The sequence below is a fragment of the Rattus norvegicus genome, chromosome X (genome assembly GCF_036323735.1).
Source record: "Rattus norvegicus strain BN/NHsdMcwi chromosome X, GRCr8, whole genome shotgun sequence".
Lineage (NCBI taxonomy): Eukaryota > Metazoa > Chordata > Mammalia > Rodentia > Muridae > Rattus > Rattus norvegicus.
The window spans coordinates 19,611,753-19,624,037 of NC_086039.1; the positions used below are offsets into that span (position 1 = coordinate 19,611,753).

Here is a 12,285-nt window from a genome sequence, read left to right on the forward strand (position 1 = left end):
CCTGATGAACCAGGGAGGCCTGGAAAGTTTGAGGCCTGCTAAGTATGAGTAGGCTGGCAAACCTGGGAAGTCCTAGTAAGCAAGGGAGTCCTAGAAACCAAGAAATACCTGGAAAGCTTGGGGACCACAGTTAGGATGGGAAGTCTGAAAACATGGGAGGCTTGGTAAGCTGGGAGGGGGTCTGAAAACCATACAGTACTTTTAAGATTGAGAAGCCTCGTTCCTAGTTGCTGCCGCTGCAGAGAGCCCGTGGGCAGCACCCCACGAGCGAACTTGAGCCTCGAGACCACAGGTAAGACCAACTTTTCTGCTGCAAGAAAGCTGCCTGGTGAGCTTGGGACACATGGAAGCAGAATTCCTCTAGGACCGGGCACGTTCTGTGTTTACCGGAAGTCCCACACCCTCGGATCCCGGCCCGCAGCAGCTCTCTGCTCCCAGACCCTGTGAGAGAGAGACCCAACCGCCTGGTCAGGTGGGCACTCCTGAGGCTGCAGATCGGAAGAGACCACCAACACTGCTCACCCCTGCCCACATCCGTGGCCCAAGAGGAAACTGTATAAGGCCTCTGGGCTCCCGTGGGGGAGGGACCAGGAGCGGCAGGACCCCTGCCAGAGACACCGCCGGACCCTGAAGGAAACAGACCGGATAAACAGTTCTCTGCACCCAAATCCCGTGGGAGGGAGAGCTAAACCTTCAGAGAGGCAGACAAGCCTGGGAAACCAGAAGAGACTGCTCTCTGCACACACATCTCGGACGCCAGAGGAAAAAGCCAAAGACCATCTGGAACCCTGGTGCACTGAAGCTCCCGGAAGGGGCGGCACAGGTCTTCCTGGTTGCTGCTGCTGCAGAGAGCCTGTGGGCAGCACCCCACGAGCGAACTTGAGCCTCGGGACCACAGGTAAGACCAACTTTTCTGCTGCAAGAAAGCTGCCTGGTGAACTCAAGACACAGGCCCACAGGAACAGCTGAAGACCTGTAGAGAGGAAAAACTACACGCCGGAAAGCAGAACACTCTGTTCCCATAACTGGCTGAAAGAAAACAGGAAAACAGGTCTACAGCACTCCTGACACACAGGCTTATAGGACAGTCTAGCCACTGTCAGAAATAGCAGAACAAAGTAACACTAGAGATAATCTGATGGCGAGAGACAAGCGCAGGAACCCAAGCAACAGAAACCAAGACTACTTGGCATCATCGGAGCCTAATTCTCCCACCAAAACAAACATGGAATATCCAAACACACCAGAAAAGCAAGATCTAGTTTCAAAATCAAATTTGATCATGATGCTGGAGGACTTCAAGAAAGACGTGAAGAACTAACTCCCTTAGGGAAACACAGGAAAACATTAATAAACAAGTAGAAGCCTACAGAGAGGAATCGCAAAAATCCCTGAAAGAATCGCAAAAATCCCTGAAAGAATTCCAGGAAAACACAATCAAACAGTTGAAGGAACTAAAAATGGAAATAGAAGCAATCAAGAAAGAACACATGGAAACAACCCTGGATATAGAAAACCAAAAGAAGAGACAAGGAGCTGTAGATACAAGCCTCACCAACAGAATACAAGAGATGGAAGAGAGAAACTCAGGAGCAGAAGATTCCATAGAAATCATTGACTCAACTGTCAAAGATAATGTAAAGCGGAAAAAGCTACTGGTCCGAAACATACAGGAAATCCAGGACTCAATGAGAAGATCAAACCTAAGGATAATAGGTATAGAAGAGAGTGAAGACTCCCAGCTCAAAGGACCAGGAAATATCTTCAACAAAATCATAGAAGAAAACTTCCCTAACCTAAAAAAAGAGATACCCATAGGCATACAAGAAGCCTACAGAACTCCAAATAGATTGGACCAGAAAAGAAACACCTCCCGTCACATAATAGTCAAAACACCAAACGCACAAAATAAAGAAAGAATATTAAAAGCAGTAAGGGAAAAAGGTCAAGTAACATATAAAGGGAGACTTATCAAAATCACACCAGACTTCTCGCCAGAAACTATGAAGGCCAGAAGATCCTGGACTGATGTCACACAGACCCTAAGAGAACACAAATGCCAGCCCAGGTTACTGTATCCTGCAAAACTCTCAATTAACATAGATGGAGAAACCAAGATATTCCATGACAAAACCAAATTTACACAATATCTCTCTACAAATCCAGCACTACAAAGGATAATAAATGGTAAAGCCCAACATAAGGAGGCAAGCTATAACCTAGAAGAAGCAAGAAACTAATCGTCTGGGCAACAAAACAAAGAGAATGAAAGCATACAAACATAACCTCACATCCAAATATGAATATAACGGGAAGCAATAATCACTATTCCTTAATATCTCTCAACATCAATGGCCTCAACTCCCCAATAAAAAGACATAGATTAACAAACTGGATACGCAACGAGGACCCTGCATTCTGCTGCCTACAGGAAACACACCTCAGAGACAAAGACAGACACTACCTCAGAGTGAAAGGCTGGAAAACAATTTTCCAAGCAAATGGTCAGAAGAAGCAAGCTGGAGTAGCCATTCTAATATCAAATAAAATCAATTTTCAATTAAAAGTCATCAAAAAAGATAAGGAAGGACACTTCATATTCATCAAAGGAAAAATCCATCAAGATGAACTCTCAATCCTAAATATCTATGCCCCAAATACAAGGGCACCTACATACATAAAAGAAACCTTACTAAAGCTCAAAACACATATTGCACCTCACACAATAACAGTGGGAGATTTCAACACACCACTCTCATCAATGGACAGATCATGGAAACAGAAATTGAACAGAGATGTAGACAGACTAAAAGAAGTCAAGAGCCAAATGGAGTTAACGGATATTTATAGAACATTCTATCCTAAAGCAAAAGGATATACCTTTTTCTCAGCTCCTCATGGTACTTTCTCCAAAATTGACCATATAATTGGTCAAAAAACGGGCCTCAACAGGTACAGAAAGATAGAAATAATCCCATGCGTGCTATCGGACCACCACGGCCTAAAACTGGTCTTCAGTAACAATCAAGGAAGAATGCCCACATATACTTGGAAATTGAACAATGCTCTACTCAATGATAACCTGGTCAAGGAAGAAATAAAGAAAGAAATTAAAAACTTTTTAGAATTTAATGAAAATGAAGGTACAACATACCGAAACTTATGGGACACAATGAAAGCTGTGCTAAGAGGAAAACTCATAGCGCTGAGTGCCTGCAGAAAGAAACAGGAAAGAGCATATGTCAGCAGCTTGACAGCACACCTAAAAGGTCGAGAACAAAAAGAAGCAAATACACCCAGGAGGAGTAGAAGGCAGGAAATAATCAAACTCAGAGCTGAAATCAACCAAGTAGAAACAAAAAGGACCACAGAAAGAATCAACAGAACCAAAAGTTGGTTCTTTGAGAAAATCAACAAGATAGATAAACCCTTAGCCAGACTAACGAGAGGACACAGAGAGTGCGTCCAAATTAACAAAATCAGAAATGAAAAGGGAGACATAACAACAGATTCAGAGGAAATTCAAAAAATCATCTGATCTTACTATAAAAACCTATATTCAACAAAACTTGAAAATCTTCAGGAAATGGATAATTTCCTAGACAGATACCAGGTACCGAAGTTAAATCAGGAACAGATAAACCAGTTAAACAACCCCATAACTCCTAAGGAAATAGAAGCAGTCATTAAAGGTCTCCCAACCAAAAAGAGCCCAGGTCCAGACGGGTTTAGTGCAGAATTCTACCAAACCTTCATAGAAGACCTCATACCAATATTATCCAAACTATTCCACAAAATTGAAACAGATGGATCACTACCGAATACCTTCTAAGAAGCCACATTTACTCTTATACCTAAACCACACAAAGACACAACAAAGAAAGAGAACTTCAGACCAATTTCCCTTATGAATATCGATGCAAAAATACTCAACAAAATTCTCGCAAACCGAATCTAAGAGCACATCAAAACAATCATCCACCATGACCAAGTAGGCTTCATCCCAGGCATGCAGGGATGGTTTAATATACGGAAAACCATCAACGTGATCCATTATATAAACAAACTGAAAGAACAAAACCACATGATCATTTCATTAGACGCTGAGAAAGCATTTGACAAAATTCAACACCCCTTCATGATAAAAGTCCTGGAGAGAATAGGAATTCAAGGCCCATACCTGAACATAGTAAAAGCCATATACAGCAAACCAGTTGCTAACATTAAACTAAATGGAGAGAAACTCGAAGCAATCCCACTAAAATCAGGGACTAGACAAGGCTGCCCACTCTCTCCCTACTTATTCAATATAGTTCTTGAAGTTCTAGCCAGAGCAATCAGACAACAAAAGGAGGTCAAGGGGATACAGATCGGAAAAGAAGAAGTCAAAATATCACTGTTTGCAGATGATATGATAGTGTATTTAAGTGATCCCAAAAGTTCCACCAGAGAACTACTAAAGCTGATAAACAACTTCAGCAAAGTGGCTGGGTATAAAATTAACTCAAATAAATCAGTAGCCTTCCTCTACACAAAAGAGAAACAAGCCGAGAAAGAAATTAGGGAAACGACACCCTTCATAATAGACGCAAATAATATAAAGTACCTCGGTGTGACTTTAACCAAGCAAGTAAAAGATCTGTACAATAAGAACTACAAGACACTGAAGAAGGAAATTGAAGAGGACCTCAGAAGATGGAAAGATCTCCCATGCTCATGGATTGGCAGGATTAATATAGTAAAAATGGCCATTTTGCCAAAAGCCATCTACAGATTCAATGCAATCCCCATCAAAATACCAATCCAATTCTTCAAAGAGTTAGACAGAACAATTTGCAAATTCATCTGGAATAACAAAAAACCCAGGATAGCTAAAGCTATCCTCAACAATAAAAGGACTTCAGGGGGAATCACTATCCCTGAACTCAAGCAGTATTACAGAGCAATAGTGATAAAAACTGCATGGTATTGGTACAGAGACAGACAGATAGACCAATGGAATAGAATTGAAGACCCAGAAATGAACCCACACACCTATGGTCACTTGATTTTTGACAAAGGAGCCAAAACCATCAAATGGAAAAAAGATAGCATTTTCAGCAAATGGTGCTGGTTCAACTGGAGGTCAACATGTAGAAGAATGCAGATCAATCCATGCTTATCACCCTGTACAAAACTTAAGTCCAAGTGGATCAAGGACCTCCACATCAAACCAGACACACTCAAACTAATAGAAGAAAAACTAGGGAAGCATCTGGAACACATGGGCACTGGAAAAAATTTCCTAAACAAAACACCAATGGCTTACGCTCTAAGATCAAGAATCGACAAATGGGATCTCATAAAACTACAAAGTTTCTGTAAGGCAAAGGACACGGTGGTTAGGACAAAACGGCAACCAACAGATTGGGAAAAGATCTTTACCAATCCTACAACAGATAGAGGCCTTATATCCAAAATATACAAAGAACTCAAGAAGTTAGACCACAGGGAAACAAATAACCCTATTAAAAAATGGGGTTCAGAGGTAAACAAAGAATTCACAGCTGAGGAATGCCGAATGGCTGAGAAACACCTAAAGAAATGTTCAACATCTTTAGTCATAAGGGAAATGCAAATCAAAACAACCCTGAGATTTCACCTCACACCAGTGAGAATGGCTAAGATCAAAAACTCAGGGGACAACAGATGCTGGCGAGGATGTGGAGGAAGAGGAACACTCCTCCATTGTTGGTGGGATTGCAAACTGGTACAACCATTCTGGAAATCAGTCTCGAGAATCCTCAGAAAATTGGACATTGAACTGCCTGAGGATCCAGCTATACCTCTCTTGGGCATATACCCAAAAGATGCCCCAACATATAAAAAAGACACGTGCTCCACTATGTTCATTGCAGCCTTATTTATAATAGCCAGAAGCTGGAAAGAACCCAGATGCCCTTCAACAGAGGAATGGATACAGAAAATGTGGTACATCTACACAATGGAATATTACTCAGCTATCAAAAACAACGACTTTATGAAATTCGTAGGCAAATGGTTGGAACTGGAAAACATCATCCTGAGTGAGCTAACCCAATCACAGAAAGACATACATGGTATGCACTCATTGATAAGTGGCTATTAGCCCAAATGCTTGAATTACCCTAGATGCCTAGAGCAAATGAAACTCAAGACGGATGATCAAAATGTGAATGCTTCACTCCTTCTTTAAAAGGGGAACAAGAATACCCTTGGCAGGGAATAGAGAGGCAAAGATTAAAACAGAGACTGAAGGAACACGCATTCAGAGTCTGCCCCACATGTGGCCCATACCTATATAGCCACCCAATTAGACAAGATGGATGAAGCAAAGAAGTGCAGACCGACAGGAGCCGGATGTAGATCGCTCCTAAGAGACACAGCCAGAATACAGCAAATACAGAGGCGAATGCCAGCAGCAAACCACTGAACTGAGAATAGGAACCCCGTTGAAGGAATCAGAGAAAGAACTGGAAGAGCTTGAAGGGGCTCGAGACCCCATATGTACAACAATGCCAAGGAACCAGAGCTTCCAGGGACTAAGCCCCTACCCAAAGACTATACATGGACTGACCCTGGACTCTGACCTCATAGGTAGCAATGCATATCCTAGTAAGAGCACCAGTGGAAGGGGAAGCCCTGGGTCCTGCTAAGACTGAACCCCCAGTGAACTAGACTGGTGGGGGGAGGGCGGCAATGGGGGGAGGGTTGGGAGGGGAACACCCATAAGGATGGGGAGGGGGGAGGGGGATGTTTGCCCGGATACCAGGAAAGGGAATAACACTTGAAATGTATATAAGAAATACTCAAGTTAATAAAAAAAATATCGAAAAAAAAGATTAAAAAATACTGGAAAACATTTTACAGGCCTGAAAAATGAGCTAACTTAGAAATATTTGTACTTCACCTTCGGAATAATGAAGAAGCCAATAAGCATACCAAAGCACATGTATTTACAGAACTGTCCATGGGTAATATAGCATAATGTATCTGTGACATCATTTCCCATCTCTACTGAATGTTGTGTAGAAATTGATTAAAGTGCAGCATGGATAATCAAGCCAAAAGAAAATTATTAGAATATGATCTAGCTTATAACGTTCCTGTTTAGATAGAAGAAGTGACTCCTGTTATGAGGAAATACTGTTTCATCAGGCTGGACTAACAGAGTACTCTACTATATCTGAAATAAATCACAAGTAAAATCTGAAAAAAAAAAGATTGAGAAGCCTCTGAATATAGGGAGGCCTAGTACGCATGGGCATCCTAGAACCCATGTAAGCCCAGGAAAACATGGGAGACCTCGTAAGGATGGATGGCGCAGTAAAGTTGGGAGACTTGGTAAACATGGGTGACCTGGAAAGCTTACAAGGCCTGACCAGCATTAAAAGCCTGGCAAATATGAGTAGGCCTAGAAAGTATCAGAATTCTCAACCCACCCATGCCAAATAAACGAAAGAAACCAACATGGAAAGGATTCAAGGCCTAGAAAGAATGGGAAGTCTGAAAATACATCAGATGCCTGTTAAAGCCCACTGAGGATTGGAAAGTTTAGCAGGCCAGATAAGGATGAGAAGCATCCAAGCATGAGGAAACCTAGTAAGCATGGGAATCCTAGAACACACGGTAGATCCAGAAACAGGGGAGTCCTATTATGAGCAGGGCACCTGATAAACACAAGGGACCTTGTTAGCCTAAGACTCCTGGAAAAGTTAGGAGGCACAATGTAAAGAGAAGCCTGACAAGCTTTGGAAGGCCTAGTAAACATGGGCATCCTAGTACCCATGCAAGCCCAGGCAAGCATGGGAGACCTAAAACAAATGGGAGTTCTGATAAATTTCAGAGCCTGGAAAGGCTGGGAGACCTGGAAAGCTTACAAGGCCTGATCAACATGAATAGCCAGGCAAGAATGGGATGCTAGTAACTACGGCAGTCCTAGATACAAAGATAGACCTGGAAATCTTCAAAGGACTACCAATGATGTGAGTGCTATAAACATGGGAGGCCTGGGAAGTCTAAGATGCACAGGAAACATGGGAGACCTGGTAACCAAAAGAGTCTTACATGGCAGGGTAGGCCAGGTATACATGAGAAGCCTGGTTACTATGAGAATCTTAGTAGTACACATGGAAGCTCCCAAAACCACGAGAAGCCTAAGAACGCCTTGAGGCCTAGTAGCCAAGGGAGGCCTAGTAATCATGTGAGGCCTGGTAAGCAACTGAGCGCTCTTAACCAACAGAGTCCTGGAGAATATGGAAGGCCTCATAACCAGGTGGATCCTAGTAGGCTGGGTGGTTATGAGAGGGTTGGTGAGGACTGGAGATGGGGTAAATATTTTAAGCTTCCTAAGCATAGGTAGACTGAAAGGCTTTTTCAGTACTTGCCATTCATGGGATGCCTAGTAATCATGGGTAAGTGGATTATCCATATGAAGCCTGGTCAACCACACTAGTAAACATAGGTGAAACCTAATAACCTTAGAAGGCACCAGAAACACATGAGACCTAGTAATGAAGGGAAGTATGATGAAGGCCTTGAAAGGACAACTCTCGGTTTCATAAAAAAATGGGGGAAAATCCCCAGGATAACTAAAACAATCTTGAACTTAAAAAGAAGTGCTGGGAATTCCATTCCCTGTTCAAGTTAGTCTACAAAGATATAGTAGTAAAAACAGAATGGCATTAGCACGGAACCAGACACATCAATCAATGGAACTCTTTATGGAGACTTTTTTTTATTCTTTTTATCTTTATTAACTTGAGTATTTCTTATTTACATTTGGATTGTTATTCCCCTTCCTGGTTTCTGGGCCAACATCCCCCTAACACCTCCCCTTCCCCTTCTACATGGGCTTCCCCTCCCCACCCTCCCCCCATTACCGCTATCTCCCCAACAATCCCGTTCACTGGGGGTTCAGTCTTGGGAGGACCAAGGGCTTCCCCTTCCACTGGTGCTCTTACTAGGATATTCATTGCTACCTATGAGGTTGGAGACCAGGGTCAATCCATGTATAGTCTTTGGGTAGTGGCTTAGTCCCTGGAAGCTCTGGTTGCTTGGCATTGTTGTTCATATGAGGTCTCGAGCCCCTTTAATCTCTTTTTATGGAGACTTTTAAAGTTGGATTAAATGAATTTTGTACCATACCATGGTTGTGAATTTATGAAGACAAAGGGTTGGAAGATTATGACTTAAAAGGGATGTGTTTGAGTATCATGCTGACCAAAGGGAGAGTTGTGACATCTATAATCATGTGAGAGTCCAGGTTCTGAGAATGCCTGTTGGAGGTTATTTTGATTACATAACATGACTTGGGAAGACCTATCTATCCTGGGTGGCAGTATTCCTGGACTCTGATCCCAAACTCTCCACACTGGAGAAAGTTAGCTGAATACTTGCATAACATTCATCTCTTTCTACTGTAGGTGTGATGTGACCAGCTTCTTCAACCTCCTGCCATGAGAGCCTGGAGACTCAAAGTATGAGATAAAATAAACTATTGCCCTTAAGGTGCTATTATGAGGGTGTTTTTTTAACCACAGCAACAGAAAAATAAACTAAGACAGAGAAAGTGAACAGGATACTAAGAAAGAACTCATACCTTGATAACCTGATAAGAGGTATCATGAAGGTCTATTTTTCATTTCCTGACTTGTTTATCCCTTTCAAAACCAGAATTCTTCACTATTTACAGTTACATCAATTCATAAGCACATTATGTAAGTATATAGACTTCTATGTAAATATATGGCATATATAATTCACTTTCTTATACAGCATATGACATGATATTTAATTAAAAGATAGATATCTGTTTGTGAGCATAGTTAGAGATAATCAGCAGTAAATGTTATCCAAACCCGAACTTGACACTATTTGGTTTTTTGAAAGCCTAAACCAACAGTGCCTAATCTCAATCATTACATTTTAACTAATGGAATACCTTATATTATCATATACTGAAAACCATGATTGACAACAGTTTTGGTAATGGAGTGAGTTTTATTTTGTCTCTATTTTAGCTAGGGCCAAATCTACTTAAGTTCATTGAGATGTTTTTCCTTGCAAATATAGTCTCTTATTTCCATTTGAAGTTTGACTCTTGGCGGTAAATGAAAATCAGAGGACTGGCTTCATTTGATTTGATTTGATAAATATTTTGTTGGAAGTGAAAATTTTCTTTGGAAACACATGGAAATAAGGTGCTGATAGAAAGCAGTCACTTCTGGTGATACTAGACTTGCAAGAAGTTTCAATTTGTCGTTGGTCTTCCTCACTGTATTCATGACACAGCCTTCAGATTAAATGAGCCATTTGATGTTTGCAAAACACTAGTACAGACTAATAATTGGCAAGATTACATGTTTTCTGCATTTTCTAGTTTTAAGAACAGGAAATTGGCGAATATATACAAAGGAAAGGTTAGAGCTTCTGCATCCAGTTTCATTACAATTTGCTCCTCATTATTTTCAAAGGTAAGGGTTTTATAACCTGTGGTTTTACTGAAAGTTACTTTCTCATTGGAATCAAAACACACCAAAGTTATTTTGAATACGAAATTTCGTACATGGTTTAGGCAGGCAGACCCATCACATTGCTGAAAACATTGCTTGAAAATTATATAGTGGCTCGTAAAGATGACGCATAAAGGAAAGCTAAGTTTGCAAGCTAACCACTTCCAAATGTATTTACCGTCTGTAGGGATCATTTTACCACATCTCATGGTGTTCTGTTCAAGTTCTTCTTCATTGATCGTTTGTGGTCCAATTGCCTTTTGTTCTTGTGCTTGCAGATAAGTCAGCCAGTGTTGTTTGTAAATAGGCGACAGCCATTCTGCAGGTATTAGACGATCACGCTCAAGAACACTTGTGGAGGCCAAGTCACAGATGATGTGCTGAAACCTCAATTTTTTAAACACTGGTTGAAATATTAGTCCTTCTTCACTTTCAAGAAAACTGATGTTATCAACGTATCCCATGTAGGTGTAAAGCCAGTTGTTAGTATGATCTAAAAGCTCTTTCATGGTTCCATTCCAGCATGGATTGAGATAAAGGAACATCCATGTTTTCAGTGTGATGTATACATCGATCTCCTTTTGCATCACTAGTAAGTGAGAGGAAGATGTAAGGAGATACATCAACTTCAAATCCACTGCCTTGTAGAGGGCCACACTTGGATGTACCATCAAGTTATAAAGAAGCCACTGGAAACATTCTGTCTTTACGGCTTTTAACCTATAGGTTTCTGCTGCTAGATAGTAGGAGCATGCGGTGTTCCTATTGATGGTCGTTTTCATGATCTTCTCACACTGCCGAATTACTCGATCCACCCGAAGCAGGCACGCTGCTGCCAAAACTCGAGGAACTTCCAGAGGTGTTAGTGACAAGTTCTCATCGGTGTACAAAGAACCAAACACAAAGTGCAGAGATCTGGTATCAATATCCTCGTTCCTAATTAGCAGCCGAATAACACCATTGCGTGATTCTTTCCAAATATCTTTGAGGATGTTAGCAAAGTAGCCCGAGTGACATAAAAATACTTTGTGTAAACACCATGTTCTTCCCAGGGCACAGATTTTAATGTCGCTGTCATTCCCGTTCAAAAATAAATTTTCATAAGCATAATTAGATGAGATCTTAACCCTTTTCCTGTAGATGTAGTTGAGAACTTGATTTAGATTAATTCTCTGGTTTTGAGGTCCATGGATGTCCGGGCTCGGTCCCAAATTGACCGAATTGCTCAGTTTTCGCTTGCGACTGCCAGACTGGCCACTGGGTCCAGCTGTGGCTTCTGGCTGTGGCTCTACCAGACTGGAATCCCCGCTCCTCAAGACCCTGCTGTTTAAAAGCCCCATTGATGAAACCTCCTAGAACAGACTCTTGCAGAGGCTTCTTGATCATGGCATTGCTGTAGTCTGCCAGTTCTGCCTAGGCTCACTGGGTTTTTCTCCTACAGACTGAGACGTCACAGAGAAGGCAGGGCGTTCTTCATTGTCCACGTATGCTCTGCCTGAACTGAGGCCCCGCCCCCTTTGAAATCTGTGGAGTGCAACCCACCCTACTTTTCCCCTCCCTCCTCCTCCTCCCTCTCCTCCTCCCTCCTCCCTCCCCTCCTCCCCAGCACCTCTGCCCCACGGTCCTCTCCTCTCTCTCTTCCTTCCCCCCTCTTCTCCTCCCGTCCCTTATTCCTAACTTTCTTCTTCCTTTCCTTTTCCCATTGTCCTCCTTTCCTCTCACTTCTCCTCACTCCCCATTTCTAATTGGGTCA

The 12,285-nt window shown here is 42.0% G+C and overlaps 1 protein-coding gene across 1 annotated transcript; it reads right to left on the minus strand.

Moving 5' to 3' along the window:
* Positions 1-10,000: 10,000 nt before the first annotated feature.
* Positions 10,001-11,927, minus strand: Btbd35f9 (BTB domain containing 35, family member 9). Its single transcript, NM_001013959.1, is given in 1 exon segment — positions 10,001-11,927. A coding segment is annotated over 1 exon segment (1,497 nt). The 5' UTR covers positions 11,873-11,927; the 3' UTR covers positions 10,001-10,375.
* Positions 11,928-12,285: the final 358 nt, after the last annotated feature.